We start from the raw sequence: 20,839 nt of genomic DNA, 5'->3' as shown, positions 1-20,839 counted from the left end.
GGAGGGTTGGGTTAGTGTTAGGGTTAGGTTAGGGGTTAGAGGAGGGTTGGGTTAGTGTTAGGGTTAGGTTAGGGGTTAGAGGAGGGTTGGGTTAGTGTTAGGGTTAGGGGGAGAGGAGGGTTGGGTTAGGGTTAGGTTAGGGGTTAGAGGAGGGTTGGGTTAGTGTTAGGGTTAGGTTAGGGGTTAGAGGAGGGTTGGGTTAGTGTTAGGGTTAGGTTAGGGGTTAGAGGAGGGTTGGGTTAGTGTTAGGGTTAGGTTAGGGGTTAGAGGAGGGTTGGGTTAGTGTTAGGGTTAGGTTAGGGGTTAGAGGAGGGTTGGGTTAGTGTTAGGGTTAGGTTAGGGGTTAGAGGAGGGTTGGGTTAGTGTTAGGGTTAGGTTAGGGGTTAGAGGAGGGTTGGGTTAGTGTTAGGGTTAGGTTAGGGGTTAGAGGAGGGTTGGGTTAGTGTTAGGTTAGGGGCTAGAGGAGGGTTGGGTTAGTGTTAGGGTTAGGTTAGGGGTTAGAGGAGGGTTGGGTTAGTGTTAGGGTTAGGTTAGGGGTTAGAGGAGGGTTGGGTTAGTGTTAGGGTTAGGTTAGGGGTTAGAGGAGGGTTGGGTTAGTGTTAGGGTTAGGTTTAGGTTAGGGGTTAGAGGAGGGGTTGTGGTTAGTGTTAGGGTTAGGTTAGGGGGTTAGAGGAGGGTTGGGTTAGTGTTAGGGTTAGGTTAGGGGTTAGAGGAGGGTTGGGTTAGTGTTAGGGTTAGGTTAGGGGTTAGAGGAGGGTTGGGTTAGTGTTAGGGTTAGGTTAGGGGTTAGAGGAGGGTTGGGTTAGTGTTAGGGTTAGGTTAGGGGTTAGAGGAGGGTTGGGTTAGTGTTAGGGTTAGGTTAGGGGGTTAGAGGAGGGTTGGGTTAGTGTTAGGGTTAGGTTAGGGGTTAGAGGAGGGTTGGGTTAGTGTTAGGGTTAGGTTAGGGGTTAGAGGAGGGTTGGGTTAGTGTTAGGGTTAGGTTAGGGGTTAGAGGAGGGTTGGTTTAGTGTTAGGGTTAGGTTAGGGGTTAGAGGAGGGTTGGGTTAGTGTTAGGGTTAGGTTAGGGGTTAGAGGAGGGTTGGGTTAGTGTTAGGGTTAGGTTAGGGGTTAGAGGAGGGTTGGGTTAGTGTTGTTAGGTTAGGGGCTAGAGGAGGGTTGGGTTAGTGTTAGGGTTAGGTTAGGGGTTAGAGGAGGGTTGGTTTAGTGTTAGGGTTAGGTTAGGGGTTAGAGGAGGGTTGGGTTAGTGTTAGGGTTAGGTTAGGGGTTAGAGGAGGGTTGGGTTAGTGTTAGGGTTAGGTTAGGGGTTAGAGGAGGGTTGGGTTAGTGTTAGGGTTAGGTTAGGGGTTAGAGGAGGGTTGGGTTAGTGTTGTTAGGTTAGGGGTTAGAGGAGGGTTGGGTTAGTGTTAGGGTTAGGTTAGGGGTTAGAGGAGGGTTGGGTTAGTGTTAGGGTTAGGTTAGGGGTTAGAGGAGGGTTGGGTTAGTGTTAGGGTTAGGTTAGGGGTTAGAGGAGGGTTGGGTTAGGTGTTAGAGGAGGGTTGGGTTAGGTTAGGGGTTAGAGGAGGGTTGGGTTAGTGTTAGGGTTAGGTTAGGGGTTAGAGGAGGGTTGGGTTAGTGTTAGGGTTAGGTTAGGGGTTAGAGGAGGGTTGGGTTAGTGTTATGGTTAGGTTAGGGGTTAGAGGAGGGTTGGGTTAGTGTGTTAGGTTAGGGGTTAGAGGAGGGTTGGGTTAGTGTTAGGGTTAGGTTAGGGGTTAGAGGAGGGTTGGGTTAGTGTTAGGGTTAGGTTAGGGGTTAGAGGAGGGTTGGGTTAGTGTTAGGGTTAGGTTAGGGGTTAGAGGAGGGTTGGGTTAGTGTTAGGGTTAGGTTAGGGGTTAGGAGGAGGGTTGGGTTAGTGTTAGGGTTAGGTTAGGGGTTAGAGGAGGGTTGGGTTAGTGTTAGGGTTAGGTTAGGGGTTAGAGGAGGGTTGGGTTAGTGTTAGGGTTAGGTTAGGGGTTAGAGGAGGGTTGGGTTAGTGTTAGGGTTAGGTTAGGGGTTAGAGGAGGGTTGGGTTAGTGTTAGGGTTAGGTTAGGGGTTAGAGGAGGGTTGGGTTAGTGTTAGGGTTAGGTTAGGGGTTAGAGGAGGGTTGGGTTAGTGTTAGGGTTAGGTTAGGGGTTAGAGGAGGGTTGGGTTAGTGTTAGGGTTAGGTTAGGGGTTAGAGGAGGGTTGGGTTAGTGTTAGGGTTAGGTTAGGGGTTAGAGGAGGGTTGGGTTAGTGTTAGGGTTAGGTTAGGGGTTAGAGGAGGGTTGGGTTAGTGTTAGGGTTAGGTTAGGGGTTAGAGGAGGGTTGGGTTAGTGTTAGGGTTAGGTTAGGGGTTAGAGGAGGGTTGGGTTAGTGTTAGGGTTAGGTTAGGGGTTAGAGGAGGGTTGGGTTAGTGTTAGGGTTAGGTTAGGGGTTAGAGGAGGGTTGGGTTAGTGTTAGGGTTAGGTTAGGGGTTAGAGGAGGGTTGGGTTAGTGTTAGGGTTAGGTTAGGGGTTAGAGGAGGGTTGGGTTAGTGTTAGGGTTAGGTTAGGGGTTAGAGGAGGGTTGGGTTAGTGTTAGGGTTAGGTTAGGGGTTAGAGGAGGGTTGGGTTAGTGTTAGGGTTAGGTTAGGGGTTAGAGGAGGGGTTGGGTTAGTGTTAGAGGAGGGTTAGGTTAGGGTTAGAGGAGGGTTGGGTTAGTGTTAGGGTTAGGTTAGGGGTTAGAGGAGGGTTGGGTTAGTGTTAGGGTTAGGTTAGGGGTTAGAGGAGGGTTGGGTTAGTGTTAGGGTTAGGTTAGGGGTTAGAGGAGGGTTGGGTTAGTGTTAGGGTTAGGTTAGGGGTTAGAGGAGGGTTGGGTTAGTGTTAGGGGGGTTAGGTTAGGGGTTAGAGGAGGGTTGGGTTAGTGTTAGGGTTAGGTTAGGGGTTAGAGGAGGGTTGGGTTAGTGTTAGGGTTAGGTTAGGGGTTAGAGGAGGGTTGGGTTAGTGTTAGGGTTAGGTTAGGGGTTAGAGGAGGGTTGGGTTAGTGTTAGGGTTAGGTTAGGGGTTAGAGGAGGGTTGGGTTAGTGTTAGGGTTAGGTTAGGGGTTAGAGGAGGGTTGGGTTAGTGTTAGGGTTAGGTTAGGGGTTAGAGGAGGGTTGGGTTAGTGTTAGGGTTAGGTTAGGGGTTAGAGGAGGGTTGGGTTAGTGTTAGGGTTAGGTTAGGGGGTTAGAGGAGGGTTGGGTTAGTGTTAGGTTAGGGGTTAGAGGAGGGTTGGGTTGGTGTTAGTGTTAGGGTTAGGGGTTAGAGGAGGGTTGGGTTAGGGGTTGTTGGGTTAGGTTAGGGGTTAGAGGAAGGGTTGGGTTAGTGTTAGGGTTAGGTTAGGGGTTAGAGGAGGGTTGGGTTAGTGTTAGGGTTAGGTTAGGGGTTAGAGGAGGGTTGGGTTAGTGTTAGGGTTAGGTTAGGGGTTAGAGGAAGGTTGGGTTAGTGTTAGGGTTAGGTTAGGGGTTAGAGGAGGGTTGGGTTAGTGTTAGGGTTAGGTTAGGGGTTAGAGGAGGGTTGGGTTAGTGTTAGGTTAGGTTAGGGGTTAGAGGAGGGTTGGGTTAGTGTTAGGGTTAGGGGTTAGAGGAGGGTTGGGTTAGTGTTAGGGTTAGGTTAGGGGTTAGAGGAGGTTGGGTTAGTGTTAGGGTTAGGTTAGGGGTTAGAGGAGGGTTGGGTTAGTGTTAGGGTTAGGTTAGGGGTTAGAGGAGGGTTGGGTTAGTGTTAGGGTTAGGTTAGGGGTTAGAGGAGGGTTGGGTTAGTGTTAGGGTTAGGTTAGGGGGTTAGAGGAGGGTTGGGTTAGTGTTAGGGTTAGGTTAGGGGTTAGAGGGGTTGGGTTAGTGTTAGGGTTAGGTTAGGGGTTAGAGGAGGAGGGTTGGGTTGGTGTTAGTGTTAGGGTTAGGTTAGGGGTTAGAGGAGGGTTGGGTTAGTGTTAGGGTTAGGTTAGGGGTTAGAGGAGGGTTGGGTTAGTGTTAGGGTTAGGTTAGGGGTTAGAGGAGGGTTGGGTTAGTGTTAGGGTTAGGTTAGGGGTTAGAGGAGGGTTGGGTTAGTGTTAGGGTTAGGTTAGGGGTTAGAGGAGGGTTGGGTTAGTGTTAGGGTTAGGTTAGGGGTTAGAGGTTGGGTTGGGTTAGAGGAGGGTGTTAGGTTAGGTTAGGGGTTAGAGGAGGGTTGGGTTAGTGTTAGGGTTAGGTTAGGGGTTAGAGGAGGGTTGGGTTAGTGTTAGGGTTAGGTTAGGGGTTAGAGGAGGGTTGGGTTAGTGTTAGGGTTAGGTTAGGGGTTAGAGGAGGGTTGGGTTAGTGTTAGGGTTAGGTTAGGGGTTAGAGGAGGGTTGGGTTAGTGTTAGGGTTAGGTTAGGGGTTAGAGGAGGGTTGGGTTAGTGTTAGGGTTAGGTTAGGGGTTAGAGGAGGGTTGGGTTAGTGTTAAGTTAGGGGCTAGAGGAGGGTTGGGTTAGTGTTAGGGTTAGGTTAGTTAGGTTAGGGGTTAGAGGAGGGTTGGGTTAGTGTTAGGGTTAGGTTAGGGGTTAGAGGAGGGTTGGGTTAGTGTTAGGGTTAGGTTAGGGGTTAGAGGAGGGTTGGGTTAGTGTTAGGGTTAGGTTAGGGGTTAGAGGAGGGTTGGGTTAGTGTTAGGGTTAGGTTAGGGGTTAGAGGAGGGTTGGGTTAGTGTTAGGTTGGGTTAGGGGTTAGAGGAGGGTTGGGTTAGTGTTAGGGGTTCGGTTAGGGGTTAGAGGAGGGTTGGGTTAGTGTTAGGGTTAGGTTAGGGGTTAGAGGAGGGTTGGGTTAGTGTTAGGGTTAGGTTAGGGGTTAGAGGAGGGTTGGGTTAGTGTTAGGGTTAGGTTAGGGGTTAGAGGAGGGTTGGGTTAGTGTTAGGGTTAGGTTAGGGGTTAGAGGAGGGTTGGGTTAGTGTTAGGGTTAGGTTAGGGGTTAGAGGAGGGTTGGGTTAGTGTTAGGGTTAGGTTAGGGGTTAGAGGAGGGTTGGGTTAGTGTTAGGTTAGGTTAGGGGTTAGAGGAGGGTTGGGTTAGTGTTAGGGTTAGGTTAGGGGTTAGAGGAGGGTTGGGTTAGTGTTAGGGTTAGGTTAGGGGTTAGAGGAGGGTTGGGTTAGTGTTAGGGTTAGGTTAGGGGTTAGAGGAGGGTTGGGTTAGTGTTAGGGTTAGGTTAGGGGTTAGAGGAGGGTTGGGTTAGTGTTAGGGTTAGGTTAGGGGTTAGAGGAGGGTTGGGTTAGTGTTAGGGTTAGGTTAGGGGTTAGAGGAGGGTTGGGTTAGTGTTAGGGTTAGGTTAGGGGGTTAGGGGTTAGAGGAGGGTTGGGTTAGGGTGTTAGGTTAGGTTAGGGGTTAGAGGAGGGTTGGGTTAGTGTTAGGGTTAGGTTAGGGGTTAGAGGAGGGTTGGGTTAGTGTTAGGGTTAGGTTAGGGGCTAGAGGAGGGTTGGGTTAGTGTTAGGGTTAGGTTAGGGGTTAGAGGAGGGTTGGGTTAGTGTTAGGGTTAGGTTAGGGGCTAGAGGAGGGTTGGGTTAGTGTTAGGGTTAGGTTAGGGGTTAGAGGAGGGTTGGGTTAGTGTTAGAGTTAGGTTAGGGGGTTAGAGGAGGGTTGGGTTAGTGTTGGGGTTAGGTTAGGGGTTAGAGGAGGGTTGGGTTAGTGTTAGGGTTAGGTTAGGGGTTAGAGGAGGGTTGGGTTAGTGTTAGGGTTAGGTTAGGGGTTAGAGGAGGGTTGGGTTAGTGTTAGGGTTAGGTTAGGGGTTAGAGGAGGGTTGGGTTAGTGTTAGGGTTAGGTTAGGGGTTAGAGGAGGGTTGGGTTAGTGTTAGGGTTAGGTTAGGGGTTAGAGGAGGGTTGGGTTAGTGTTAGGGTTAGGTTAGGGGTTAGAGGAGGGTTGGGTTAGTGTTAGGGTTAGGTTAGGGGTTAGAGGAGGGTTGGGTTAGTGTTAGGGTTAGGTTAGGGGTTAGAGGAGGGTTGGGTTAGTGTTAGGGTTAGGGGTTAGGGGAGGAGGGTTGGGTTAGTGTTAGGGTTAGGTTAGGGGTTAGAGGAGGGTTGGTTTAGTGTTAGGGTTAGGTTAGGGGTTAGAGGAGGGTTGGGTTAGTGTTAGGGTTAGGTTAGGGGTTAGAGGAGGGTTGGGTTAGGTGTTAGGGTTGGGTTAGTGGTTAGGGGTTAGAGGAGGGTTGGGTTAGTGTTAGGGTTAGGTTAGGGGTTAGAGGAGGGTTGGGTTAGTGTTAGGGTTAGGTTAGGGGTTAGAGGAGGGTTGGGTTAGTGTTAAGTTAGGGGTTAGAGGAGGGTTGGGTTAGTGTTAGGGTTAGGTTAGGGGTTAGAGGAGGGTTGGGTTAGTGTTAGGGTTAGGTTAGGGGTTAGAGAAGGGTTGGGTTAGTGTTAGGGTTAGGTTAGGGGTTAGAGGAGGGTTGGGTTAGTGTTAGGGTTAGGGGTTAGGGGTTAGAGGAGGGTTGGGTTAGTGTTATGGTTAGGTTAGGGGTTAGAGGAGGGTTGGGTTAGTGTTAGGTTAGGGGTTAGAGGAGGGTTGGGTTAGTGTTAGGGTTAGGTTAGGGGTTAGAGGAGGGTTGGGTTAGTGTTAGGGTTAGGTTAGGGGTTAGAGGAGGGTTGGGTTAGTGTTAAGTTAGGGGTTAGAGGAGGGTTGGGTTAGTGTTAGGGTTAGGTTAGGGGTTAGAGGAGGGTTGGGTTAGTGTTAGGGTTAGGTTAGGGGTTAGAGGAGGGTTGGGTTAGTGTTAGGGTTAGGTTAGGGGATAGAAGAGGGTTGAGTTAGTGTTAGGGTTAGGTTAGGGGTTAGAGGAGGGTTGGGTTAGTGTTAGGGTTAGGTTAGGGGTTAGAGGAGGGTTGGGTTAGTGTTAGGGTTAGGTTAGGGGTTAGAGGAGGGTTGGGTTAGTGTTAGGGTTAGGTTAGGGGTTAGAGGACGGTTGGGTTAGTGTTAGGGTTAGGTTAGGGGTTAGAGGAGGGTTGGGTTAGTGTTAAGTTAGGGGCTATAGAAGGGTTGGGTTAGTGTTAGGGTTAGGTTAGGGGTTAGAGGAGGGTTGGGTTAGTGTTAGGGTTAGGTTAGGGGTTAGAGGAGGGTTGGGTTAGTGTTAGGGTTAGGTTAGGGGTTAGAGGAGGGTTGGGTTAGTGTTAAGTTAGGGGCTAGAGGAGGGTTGGGTTAGTGTTAGGGTTAGGTTAGGGGTTAGAGGAGGGTTGGGTTAGTGTTAGGGTTAGGTTAGGGGATAGAAGAGGGTTGAGTTAGTGTTAGGGTTAGGTTAGGGGTTATAGGAGGGTTGGGTTAGTGTTAAGTTAGGGAGTAGAGAAGGGTTGGGTTAGTGTTAGGGTTAGGTTAGGGGTTAGAGGAGGGTTGGGTTAGTGTTAGGGTTAGGTTAGGGGATAGAAGAGGGTTGAGTTAGTGTTAGGGTTAGGTTAGGGGTTATAGGAGGGTTGGGTTAGTGTTAAGTTAGGGAGTAGAGAAGGGTTGGGTTAGTGTTAGGGTTAGGTTAGGGGTTAGAGGAGGGTTGGGTTAGTGTTAGGGTTAGGTTAGGGGATAGAAGAGGGTTGAGTTAGTGTTAGGGTTAGGTTAGGGGTTATAGGAGGGTTGGGTTAGTGTTAGGGTTAGGTTATTCGTTAGAGGAGGGTTTGGGTTAGCTGTAGGGAGGGTTTAGTTAAGGGTTAGAGGAGGGTTGGGTTAGTGTTAGGGTTAGGATTAGGGGTAGAGGAGGGTCGGGTTAGTGTCAGGGTTAGATTAGGGGTTAGAGGAGGGTTGGGTTAGTGTTATAGGGTTAGGGGTAAATGAGGGTCTGATTAATGTTAGGGTTAGGTTAGGGGGTAGAGGAGGGTTGGGTTAGTGTTAGGGTTAGGTTATTGGTTAGAGGAGGTTTTGGGTTAGCTGTAGGGAGGGTATGGTTAGGCGTTAGAGGAGGGTTGGGTTAGTGTTAGGGTTAGGTTTAGGGGTAGAGGAGGGTTGGGTTAGGGTTAGGGGAGGGTCGGGTTAGTGCTAGGGTTAGGTTTAGGCGTTAGAGGAGGGTTGGGTTAGTGTTAGGGTTAGGGTTAGGTTTATGGGTAGAGCAGGGTTGGGTTATTGTTAGGGTTAGGGTTGGGGTAGAGGAGGGTTGGGTTAATGTTAGGCTTAGGTGTTTGAGGAGGGTTGGGTTAGTGGCAGGGTTAAGTTAAGGGTAGAGGAGGGTTGTGTTAATGTTAGGCTTAGGGGTTTGAGGAGGGTTGGGTTAGTAATATATAATAATAAAATAATAGTGTCAGGGTTAGGGGTTTGAGGAGGGTTGGGTTAGTGTCAGGGTTAGGTTAAGGGTAGAGGAGGGTTGGGTTAGTGTCAGGGTTAGGTTAAGGGTAGAGAAGGGTTGTGTTAATGTTAGGGTTATTTTAGGGGTTAGAGGAGGGTTGGGTTAGTGTTAGGGTTAGAATGTAGAGAAGGGTTGTGTTAGTGTTAGGGTTATTTTAGGGGTTAGAGGACAGGACAGATAGGAGGGTTGGGTTAGTGTATAGAGGATAGATAGGAGGGTTGGGTTAGTGTATAGAGGACAGATAGGAGGGTTAGGTTAGTGTATAGAGGACAGATAGGAGGGTTAGGTTAGTGTATAGAGGACAGATAGGAGGGTTGGGTTAGTGTATAGAGGACTGATAGGAGGGTTAGGTTAGTGTATAGAGGACTGATAGGAGGGTTGGGTTAGTGTATAGAGGACTGATAGGAGGGTTAGGTTAGTGTATAGAGGACTGATAGGAGGGTTGGGTTAGTGTATAGAGGACTGATAGGAGGGTTAGGTTAGTGTATAGAGGACTGATAGGAGGGTTGGGTTAGGTTAGTGTATAGAGGACTGATAGTAGGGTTAGGTTAGTGTATAGAGGACAGATAGGAGGGTTAGGTTAGTGTATAGAGGACAGATAGGAGGGTTTTTATAGATGACAGATAGAACATCTGGAGGGACACAACCCTCCTATCAAACAGCTCTTTCATACTGACCATCGCCAAGATGCCCTCGGCATTATGGGCCACATGACTGGCGAACCCGGCGAAACAAAGTCCCTCTGTGTCCTGCTATATATATAAATATATATATATAAATATATATATATATATAAATATATATATATATATATATATATATATATATATATATATATATACACACACACACACACACACACACACACACACACACACACACACACACACACACACCACACACACATTCTCAGAGAGCAGAACAGTGACCACTTAAGAATCTCCCAGTAGTGAAAGGGGGTTGTTCAACAATGTATTTAACTGAAATGTGAATGGTAGAGGTACGGGCCTTAATCGACAGGCCTGGGAACAGTGGGTTAACTGGTCTAGGAACAGTGGGTTAACTGCCTTGTTCAGGGGAACAGTGGGTTAACTGGTCTAGGAACAGTGGGTTAACTGCCTTGTTCAGGGGAACAGTGGGTTAACTGGTCTCGGAACAGTGGGTTAACTGCCTTGTTCAGGGGAACAGTGGGTTAACTGGTCTCGGAACAGTGGGTTAACTGGTCTAGGAACAGTGGGTTAACTGCCTTGTTCAGGGAACAGTGGGTTAACTGGTCTCGGAACAGTGGGTTAACTGGTCTCGGAACAGTGGGTTAACTGCCTTGTTCAGGGAACAGTGGGTTAACTGGTCTAGGAACAGTGGGTTAACTGGTCTCGGAACAGTGGGTTAACTGGTTAGGGGAACAGTGGGTTAACTGCCTTGTTCAGGGGAACAGTGGGTTAACTGGTCTCGGAACAGTGGGTTAACTGGTCTCGGAACAGTGGGTTAACTGCCTTGTTCAGGGGAACAGTGGGTTAACTGGTCTCGGAACAGTGGGTTAACTGGTCTCGGAACAGTGGGTTAACTGGTCTAGGAACAGTGGGTTAACTGCCTTGTTCAGGGGAACAGTGGGTTAACTGGTCTCGGAACAGTGGGTTAACTGCCTTGTTCAGGGGAACAGTGGGTTAACTGCCTTGCTCATCAGGGGAACAGTGGGTTAACTGCCTTGCTCATCAGGGGAACAGTGGGTTAACTGCCTTGCTCATCAGGGGAACAGTGGGTTAACTGCCTTGTTCAGGGGAACAGTGGGTTAACTGCCTTGCTCATCAGGGAACAGTGGGTTAACTGCCTTGTTCAGGGAACAGTGGTTTAACTGCCTTGCTCATCAGGGGAACAGTGGGTTAACTGGTCTCGGAACAGTGGGTTAACTGCCTTGTTCAGGGGAACAGTGGGTTAACTGCCTTGCTCATCAGGGGAACAGTGGGTTAACTGCCTTGCTCATCAGGGGAACAGTGGGTTAACTGCCTTGCTCATCAGGGGAACAGTGGGTTAACTGCCTTGCTCATCAGGGGAACAGTGGGTTAACTGCCTTGCTCATCAGGGGAACAGTGGGTTAACTGCCTTGCTCATCAGGGGAACAGTGGGTTAACTGCCTTGCTCATCAGGGGAACAGTGGGTTAACTGCCTTGCTCATCAGGGGAACGGTGGGTTAACTGCCTTGCTCATCAGGGGAACAGTGGGTTAACTGCCTTGCTCATCAGGGGAACAGTGGGTTAACTGCCTTGCTCATCAGGGGAACGGTGGGTTAACTGCCTTGCTCATCAGGGGAACGGTGGGTTAACTGCCTTGCTCATCAGGGGAACAGTGGGTTAACTGCCTTGCTCAGGGGAACAGTGGGTTAACTTCCTTGCTCAGCGGCAGAATGACACATTTGTACTTTGTCCTCTCTGGGATTCGATCCAGCAACCTTCCACTTACTGGCCCAACACTTTAACCACTTGGCTACCTGCCATAGTGACACAGTTTGTGACGTTTCTGTCTCCGTTCTTCCTCCAGGTCGCTGAGAAGAGGGAACACAGTGATCCAGGACCTGAGAGTCTATCTGTCTGTGTGTGTGTGTGTGTGTGTGTGTGTGTGTGTGTGTGTGTGTGTGTGTGTGTGTGTGTGTGTGTGTGTGTGTGTGTGTGTGTGTGTGTGTGTGTGTGTGTGTGTGTGTGTGTGTGTGTGTGTGTGTGTGTGTGTCTGAGTCTCTGAGAGTCTCTCTGTCTGTTTGTGTCTGAGTCTCTGAGAGTCTGTCTGCCTGTTTGTGTCTGAGTCTCTGAGAGAGTGTCTGTCTGTTTGTGTCTGAGTCTCTGAGAGTCTGTCTGCCTGTGTGTGTCTGAGTCTCTGAGAGAGTGTGTGTCTGTTTGTGTGTGTGTCTTTGAGTGCGTCTCTGTTTGTGTGTGTGTCTTTGAGTGTGTGTCTGTTTGTGTGTGTTTCTTTGAGTGTGTGTCTGTTTGTGTGTGTGTCTTTGAGTGTGTGTCTGTTTGTGTGTGTGTGTCTTTGAGTGTGTGTCTTGTTGTTGCTGCATCTGTGTGATTGAGGATGAGGTCATCAGGACTACTGCTGTGTGTACTGGCTGTAGCAACGGTGTCCTCCTCCCGGTTCCCCCGTGACACGTCATCTCAGAGCCCCAGGGTCATTACGGAGGAGACCAACCCCACAGACCTTCTCCTGGACACTCTGAACCCCAACAGCTCCCTCCCTGTCCCCCCTCTCCCTCCCGCCTTCCGACCACGCCCACCAGGCCCCTACCCCCCCATGTGTATCAAGCCCACAGAGATTAGACAAGCCTTTAAGTATGTGAACACGGTGGTGAGCTGTGTGATCTTAGTGGTGGGGATGATCGGTAACTCCACCTTATTAAGGATCATCTATAAGAACAAGTGTATGAGAAACGGACCCAACGTTCTGATTGGCTCTCTGGCCTTGGGGGATCTTCTCTACATCCTCATCGCTATCCCCATCAACGTCTTCAAGGTAGGGAGGGGTCACACTAACACTAACCCCATAAAAAAATGGAACAAACACATGCCATCAATAGTTATAGTAGTCATCAGTTATAGTAGTCAACAGTTCTAGTAGTCAACAGTTCTAGTAGTCTACAGTTATAGTAGTCAACAGTTATAGTAGTCAACAGTTACAGTAGTCAACAGTTATAGTAGTCAACAGTTATAGTAGTCAACAGTTATAGTAGTCAACAGTTATAGTAGTCAACAGTTATAGTAGTCTACAGTTATAGTAGTCAACAGTTATAGTAGTCAACAGTTATAGTAGTCAACAGTTATAGTAGTCAACAGTTATAGTAGTCAACAGTTATAGTAGTCAACAGTTATAGTAGTCAACAGTTATAGTAGTCAACAGTTATAGTAGTCAACAGTTATAGTAGTCAACAGTTATAGTAGTCAACAGTTATAGTAGTCAACAGTTATAGTAGTCAACAGTTATAGTAGTCAACAGTTATAGTAGTCAACAGTTATAGTAGTCAACAGTTATAGTAGTCAACAGTTATAGTAGTCAACAGTTATAGTAGTCAACAGTTATAGTAGTCAACAGTTATAGTAGTCAACAGTTATAGTAGTCAACAGTTATAGTAGTCAACAGTTATAGTAGTCAACAGTTATAGTAGTCAACAGTTATAGTAGTCAACAGTTATAGTAGTCAACAGTTATAGTAGTCAACAGTTATAGTAGTCAACAGTTATAGTAGTCAACAGTTATAGTAGTCAACAGTTATAGTAGTCAACAGTTATAGTAGTCAACAGTTATAGTAGTCAACAGTTATAGTAGTCAACAGTTATAGTAGTCAACAGTTATAGTAGTCAACAGTTATAGTAGTCAACAGTTATAGTAGTCAACAGTTATAGTAGTCAACAGTTATAGTAGTCAACAGTTATAGTAGTCAACAGTTATAGTAGTCAACAGTTTATAGTAGTCAGTCATCAGTTATAGTAGTCAGTTACAGTTATAGTAGTCAACAGTTATAGTAGTAGTCAACAGTTATAGTAGTCAACAGTTATAGTAGTCAACAGTTATAGTAGTCAACAGTTCAGTTAGTAGTCAACAGTTATAGTAGTCAACAGTTCTAGTAGTCAACAGTTATAGTAGTCATCAGTTCTAGTAGTCAACAGTTATAGTAGTCAACAGTTATAGTAGTCAACAGTTATAGTAGTCAACAGTTATAGTAGTCATCAGTTATAGTAGTCATCAGTTCTAGTAGTCAACAGTTATAGTAGTCAACAGTTATAGTAGTCAACAGTTATAGTAGTCAACAGTTATAGTAGTCAACAGTTCTAGTAGTCAACAGTTATAGTAGTCATCAGTTCTAGTAGTCAACAGGTATAGTAGTCAACAGGTATAGTAGTCAACAGTTATAGTAGTCAACAGTTACAGTAGTCAACAGTTATAGTAGTCATCAGTTATAGTAGTCAACAGTTATAGTAGTCATCAGTTACAGTAGTCAACAGTTACAGTAGTCAACAGTTATAGTAGTCAACAGTTATAGTAGTCACAGTTATAGTAGTCAACAGTTATAGTAGTCAACAGTTATAGTAGTCAACAGTTATAGTAGTCAACAGTTATAGTACAGTTATAGTAGTCAACAGTTATAGTAGTCAACAGTTATAGTAGTCAACAGTTATAGTAGTCAACAGTTATAGTAGTCAACAGTTATAGTAGTCAACAGTTATAGTAGTCAACAGTTATAGTAGTCAACAGGTATAGTAGTCAACAGTTATAGTAGTCAACAGTTATAGTAGTCAACAGTTATAGTAGTCAACAGTTATAGTAGTCAACAGTTATAGTAGTCAACAGTTATAGTAGTCAACAGTTATAGTAGTCAACAGTTATAGTAGTCAACAGTTATAGTAGTCAACAGTTATAGTAGTCAACAGTTATAGTAGTCAACAGTTATAGTAGTCAACAGTTATAGTAGTCAGTCAACAGTTTATAGTAGTCAACAGTTATAGTAGTCAACAGTTATAGTAGTCAACAGTTATAGTAGTCAACAGTTATAGTAGTCAACAGTTATAGTAGTCAACAGTTATAGTAGTCAACAGTTATAGTAGTCAACAGTTATAGTAGTCAACAGTTATAGTAGTCAACAGTTATAGTAGTCAACAGTTATAGTAGTCAACAGTTATAGTAGTCAACAGTTATAGTAGTCAACAGTTATAGTAGTCAACAGTTATAGTAGTCAACAGTTATAGTAGTCAACAGTTATAGTAGTCAACAGTTATAGTAGTCAACAGTTATAGTAGTCAACAGTTATAGTAGTCACAGTTATAGTAGTCAACAGTTATAGTATAGTAGTCAGCAGTTATAGTAGTCAACAGTTATAGTAGTCAACAGTTATAGTAGTCAACAGTTATAGTAGTCAACAGTTATAGTAGTCAACAGTTATAGTAGTCAACAGTTATAGTAGTCAACAGTTATAGTAGTCAACAGTTATAGTAGTCAACAGTTATAGTAGTCAACAGTTATAGTAGTCAACAGTTATAGTAGTCAACAGTTATAGTAGTCAACAGTTATAGTAGTCAACAGTTATAGTAGTCAACAGTTATAGTCAACAGTAGTCAACAGTTATAGTAGTCAACAGTTATAGTAGTCAACAGTTATAGTAGTCAACAGTTATAGTAGTCAACAGTTATAGTAGTCAACAGTTACAGTAGTCATCAGTTATAGTAGTCAACAGTTATAGTAGTCAACAGTTACAGTAGTCAACAGTTATAGTAGTCAACAGTTATAGTAGTCAACAGTTATAGTAGTCAACAGTTATAGTAGTCAACAGTTATAGTAGTCAACAGTTATAGTAGTCAACAGTTACAGTAGTCAACAGTTATAGTAGTCAACAGTTAGTTAGTAGTCAACAGTTAGTTACAGTTATAGTAGTCAACAGTTATAGTAGTCAACAGTTATAGTAGTTCAGTAGTCAACAGTTACAGTTAGTAGTCAACAGTTATAGTAGTCAACAGTTATAGTAGTCAACAGTTATAGTAGTCAACAGTTATAGTAGTCAACAGTTATAGTAGTCAACAGTTATAGTAGTCAACAGTTACAGTAGTCAACAGTTATAGTAGTCAACAGTTATAGTAGTCAACAGTTATAGTAGTCAACAGTTATAGTAGTCAACAGTTATAGTAGTCAACAGTTATTAGTCAACAGTTATAGTAGTCAACAGTTATAGTAGTCAACAGTTACAGTAGTCAACAGTTATAGTAGTCATCAGTTATAGTAGTCAACAGGTATAGTAGTCAACAGTTATAGTAGTCAACAGTTCTAGTAGTCAACAGTTATAGTAGTCATCAGTTCTAGTAGTCAACAGGTATAGTAGTTATAGTAGTCAACAGTTATAGTAGTCATCAGTTCTAGTAGTCAACAGTTATAGTAGTCAACAGTTATAGTAGTCAACAGTTATAATAGTCAACAGTTACAGTAGTCAACAGTTATAGTAGTCAACAGTTATAGTAGTCAACAGTTATAGTAGTCAACAGTTATAGTAGTAGTTACAGTAGTCAACAGTTATAGTAGTCAACAGTTATAGTAGTCAACAGTTATAGTAGTCATCAGTTCTAGTAGTCAACAGTTATAGTAGTCAACAGTTATAGTAGTCAACAGTTCTAGTAGTCAACAGTTACAGTAGTCAACAGTTATAGTAGTCATCAGTTATAGTAGTCAACAGTTATAGTAGTCAACAGTTAGTAGTCAACAGTTCTAGTAGTCAACAGGTATAGTAGTCAACAGTTATAGTAGTCAACAGTTACAGTAGTCAACAGTTATAGTAGTCATCAGTTATAGTAGTCAACAGTTATAGTAGTCAACAGTTACAGTAGTCAACAGTTATAGTAGTCAACAGGTATAGTAGTCAACAGTTATAGTAGTCATCAGTTATAGTAGTCATCAGTTATAGTAGTCATCAGTTATAGTAGTCATCAGTTATAGTAGTCAACAGTTATAGTAGTCAACAGTTATAGTAGTCATCAGTTATAGTAGTCATCAGTTATAGTAGTCAACAGTTATAGTAGTCATCAGTTATAGTAGTCATCAGTTATAGTAGTCAACAGTTATAGTAGTCAACAGTTATAGTAGTCAACAGTTATAGTAGTCATCAGTTATAGTAGTCATCAGTTATAGTAGTCAACAGTTACAGTAGTCAACAGTTATAGTAGTCAACAGTTATAGTAGTCATCAGTTATAGTAGTCATCAGTTATAGTAGTCAACAGTTATAGTAGTCATCAGTTATAGTAGTCAACAGTTATAATAGTCATCAGTTATAGTAGTCAACAGTTATAATAGTCAACAGTTACAGTAGTCAACAGTTATAGTAGTCAACAGTTACAGTAGTCATCAGTTATAGTAGTCAACAGTTATAGTAGTCAACAGTTACAGTAGTCAACAGTTATAGTAGTCATCAGTTATAGTAGTCAACAGTTACAGTAGTCATCAGTTATAATAGTCAACAGTTACAGTAGTCATCAGTTATAGTAGTCAACAGTTATAGTAGTCAACAGTTATAGTAGTCAACAGTTATAGTAGTCAACAGTTATAGTAGTCATCAGTTATAGTAGTCATCAGTTATAGTAGTCAACAGTTATAGTAGTCAACAGTTATAGTAGTCAACAGTTATAATAGTCAACAGTTATAATAGTCAACAGGTACAGTAGTCAACAGTTATAGTAGTCAACAGTTATAGTAGTCAACAGTTATTGTAGTCCAGTTATAGTAGTCAACAGTTATAGTAGTCAACAGTTCAGTAGTCAACAGGTATAGTAGTCAACAGTTATAGTAGTCAACAGTTACAGTAGTCAACAGTTATAGTAGTCATCAGTTATAGTAGTCAACAGTTATAGTAGTCATCAGTTACAGTAGTCAACAGTTACAGTAGTCAACAGTTATAGTAGTCAACAGTTATAATAGTCATCAGTTACAGTAGGCAACAGTTATAGTAGTCAACAACAGTTACAGTAGTCAACAGTTATAGTAGTCAACAACAGTTACAGTAGTCATCAGTTATAGTAGTCAACAGTTATAGTAGTCAACAGTTATAGTAGTCATCAGTTATAGTAGTCAACAGTTACAGTAGTCAACAGTTACAGTAGTCAACAGTTATAGTTGTCAACAGTTATAGTAGTCTACAGTTATAGTAGTCAACAGTTACAGTAGTCAACAGTTATAGTAGTCAACAGTTATAGTAGTCAACAGTTATAGTAGTCAACAGTTATAGTAGTCAACAGTTATAGTAGTCAACAGTTATAGTAGTCAACAGTTATAGTAGTCAACAGTTATAGTAGTCATCAGTTATAGTAGTCAACAGTTATAGTAGTCAACAGTTATAGTAGTCAACAGTTACAGTAGTCAACAGTTATAGTAGTCAACAGTTATAGTAGTCAACAGTTACAGTAGTCAACAGTTATAGTAGTCAACAACAGTTACAGTAGTCATCAGTTATAGTAGTCAACAGTTATAGTAGTCAACAACAGTTACAGTAGTCAACAGTTATAGTAGTCTACAGTTATAGTAGTCAACAGTTATAGTAGTCATCAGTTCTAGTAGTCATCAGTTATAGTAGTCAACAGTTATAGTAGTCATCAGTTACAGTAGTCAACAGTTATAGTAGTCAACAACAGTTACAGTAGTCAACAGTTATAGTAGTCTACAGTTATAGTAGTCAACAGTTATAGTAGTCATCAGTTACAGTAGTCATCAGTTATAGTAGTCAACAGTTATAGTAGTCAACAGTTATAGTAGTCATCAGTTATAGTAGTCAACAGTTACAGTAGTCAACAGTTACAGTAGTCAACAGTTATAGTTGTCAACAGTTATAGTAGTCTACAGTTATAGTAGTCAACAGTTACAGTAGTCAACAGTTATAGTAGTCAACAGTTATAGTAGTCAACAGTTATAGTAGTCAACAGTTATAGTAGTCAACAGTTACAGTAGTCAACAGTTATAGTAGTCAACAGTTACAGTAGTCGACAGTTATAGTAGTCAACAGTTATAGTAGTCAACAGTTATAGTAGTCAACAGTTACAGTAGTCAACAGTTATAGTAGTCAACAGTTACAGTAGTCAACAGTTATAGTAGTCAACAGTTATAGTAGTCAACAGTTATAGTAGTCAACAGTTATAGTAGTCAACAGTTACAGTAGTCAACAGTTATAGTAGTCAACAGTTACAGTAGTCAACAGTTACAGTAGTCAACAGTTACAGTAGTCAACAGTTATAGTAGTCAACAGTTATAGTAGTCAACAGTTATAGTAGTCAACAGTTATAGTAGTCATCAGTTCTAGTAGTCAACAGTTATAGTAGTCAACAGTTATAGTAGTCAACAGTTATAGTAGTCAACAGTTATAGTAGTCAACAACAGTTACAGTAGTCAACAGTTATAGTAGTCAACAGTTACAGTAGTCAACAGTTATAGTAGTCAACAGTTATAGTAGTCAACAGTTATAGTAGTCAACAGTTACAGTAGTCAACAGTTATAGTAGTCAACAGTTATAGTAGTCAACAGTTACAGTAGTCAACAGTTATAGTAGTCAACAGTTACAGTAGTCAACAGTTATAGTAGTCAACAGTTATAGTAGTCAACAGTTATAGTAGTCAACAGTTATAGTAGTCAACAGTTACAGTAGTCAACAGTTATAGTAGTCAACAGTTATAGTAGTCAACAGTTACAGTAGTCAACAGTTACAGTAGTCAACAGTTATAGTAGTCAACAGTTACAGTAGTCAACAGTTATAGTAGTCAACAGTTATAGTAGTCAACAGTTACAGTAGTCAACAGTTATAGTAGTCAACAGTTATAGTAGTCAACAGTTACAGTAGTCAACAGTTATAGTAGTCAACAGTTATAGTAGTCAACAGTTATAGTAGTCAACAGTTATAGTAGTCATCAGTTACAGTAGTCAACAGTTATAGTAGTCAACAGTTACAGTAGTCAACAGTTATAGTAGTCAACAGTTATAATAGTCAACAACAGTTACAGTAGTCAACAGTTATAGTAGTCAACAGTTACAGTAGTCAACAGTTATAGTAGTCAACAGTTACAGTGGTCAACAGTTACAGTAGTCAACAGTTATAGTAGTCAACAGTTATAGTAGTCAACAACAGTTACAGTAGTCATCAGTTATAGTAGTCAACAGTTATAGTAGTCAACAGTTACAGTAGTCAACAACAGTTATTGTAGTCAACAGGTATAGTAGTCAACAGTTATAATAGTCAACAACAGTTACAGTAGTCAACAGTTATAGTAGTCAACAGTTACAGTAGTCAACAGTTATAGTAGTCAACAGTTATAGTAGTCAACAGTTACAGTAGTAAACAACAGTTATTGTAGTCAACAGTTATAGTAGTCAACAGTTATAGTAGTCAACAGTTACAGTAGTAAACAACAGTTATTTTAGTCAACAGTTATAGTAGTCAACAACAGTTATTTTAGTCAACAGTTATAGTAGTCAACAACAGTTATTGTAGTCAACAGTTACAGTAGGCAACAGCTGTAGCTGTGTTTATTTAGGCATGCTGTAGAATAAATTCAGCCACATGTAATGAACCAAATCACATTTACAACTTCAAACCATTTTTCCTAACCACCCCATGTTAGTCTGTCCCTGTAAACCTCAGATTCATCCCTCTGTCAGTCTCTGTCCCTGTAAACCTCAGATTCCTCCCTCTTTCAGTCTCTGTCCCTATAAACCTCAGATTCCTCCCTCTGTCAGTCTCTGTCCCTGTAAACCTCAGATTCCTCCCTCTGCCAGTCTCTGTCCCTATAAACCTCAGATTCCTCCCCATGTTAGTCTCTGTCCCTGTAAACCTCAGATTCCTCCCTCTGCCAGTCTCTGTCCCTATAAACCTCAGATTCCTCCCTCTGTCAGTCTCTGTCCCTGTAAACCTCAGATTCCTCCCTCTGTCGGTCTCTGTCCCTGTAAACCTCAGATTCCTCCCTCTGTCCGTCTCTGTCCCTGTAAACCTCAGATTCATCCCCATGTTAGTCTCTGTCCCTGTAAACCCCAGATTCCTCCCTCTGTCAGTCTCTGTCCCTGTAAACCTCAGATTCCTCCCTCTGTCAGTCTCTGTCCCTGTAAACCTCAGATTCCTCCCTCTGTCAGTCTCTGTCCCTATAAACCTCAGATTCCTCCCTCTGTCAGTCTCTGTCCCTGTAAACCTCAGATTCCTCCCTCTGCCAGTCTCTGTCCCTATAAACCTCAGATTCCTCCCTCTGTCAGTCTCTGTCCCTATAAACCTCAGATTCCTCCCTCTGTCAGTCTCTGTCCCTGTAAACCTCAGATTCCTCCCTCTGTCAGTCTCTGTCCCTGTAAACCTCAGATTCCTCCCTCTGTCAGTCTCTGTCCCTGTAAACCTCAGATTCCTCCCTCTGTTAGTCTCTGTCCCTATAAACCTCAGATTCCTCCCTCTGTCGGTCTCTGTCCCTGTAAACCTCAGATTCCTCCCTCTGTTAGTCTCTGTCCCTATAAACCTCAGATTCCTCCCTCTGTCAGTCTCTGTCCCTGTAAACCTCAGATTCCTCCCTCTGTTAGTCTCTGTCCCTATAAACCTCAGATTCCTCCCTCTGTCGGTCTCTGTCCCTGTAAACCTCAGATTCCTCCCTCTGTCGGTCTCTGTCCCTGTAAACCTCAGATTCCTCCCTCTGTTAGTCTCTGTCCCTATAAACCTCAGATTCCTCCCTCTGTCAGTCTCTGTCCCTGTAAACCTCAGATTCCTCCCTCTGTCAGTCTCTGTCCCTATAAACCTCAGATTCCTCCCTCTGTCAGTCTCTGTCCCTGTAAACCTCAGATTCCTCCCTCTGTCAGTCTCTGTCCCTGTAAACCTCAGATTCCTCCCTCTGTCAGTCTCTGTCCCTATAAACCTCAGATTCCTCCCTCTGTCAGTCTCTGTCCCTGTAAACCTCAGATTCCTCCCTCTGTCAGTCTCTATCCCTATAAACCTCAGATTCCTCCCTCTGTCAGTCTCTGTCCCTGTAAACCTCAGATTCCTCCCTCTGTTAGTCTCTGTCCCTGTAAACCTCAGATTCAATGAGAGAAATACGAGGAGTGACTGTAATCATCTCC

The 20,839-nt window shown here is 43.3% G+C and overlaps 1 protein-coding gene across 2 annotated transcripts in view; it reads left to right on the top strand.

The window, feature by feature from the left end:
• The window catches only part of LOC127929794 (endothelin receptor type B-like), a 57,676-nt gene that overhangs the window by 12,685 nt on the left and 24,152 nt on the right, over nt 1-20,839 (top strand). For both annotated transcript variants that reach the window (XM_052518164.1, XM_052518165.1), the window contains exon 2: nt 10,793-11,755. In XM_052518164.1, coding sequence (XP_052374124.1) covers nt 11,321-11,755 — 435 coding nt within the window. In that variant the 5' untranslated portion in view covers nt 10,793-11,320. The remainder of the gene's footprint in view (nt 1-10,792; nt 11,756-20,839) is intronic.

Source organism: Oncorhynchus keta, chromosome 4 (genome assembly GCF_023373465.1).
Source record: "Oncorhynchus keta strain PuntledgeMale-10-30-2019 chromosome 4, Oket_V2, whole genome shotgun sequence".
In the NCBI taxonomy this organism is placed as follows: domain Eukaryota; kingdom Metazoa; phylum Chordata; class Actinopteri; order Salmoniformes; family Salmonidae; genus Oncorhynchus; species Oncorhynchus keta.
The sequence above is the reverse complement of the archived record's forward strand: the minus strand, read 5'-3'. Positions and strand labels throughout refer to the sequence as shown.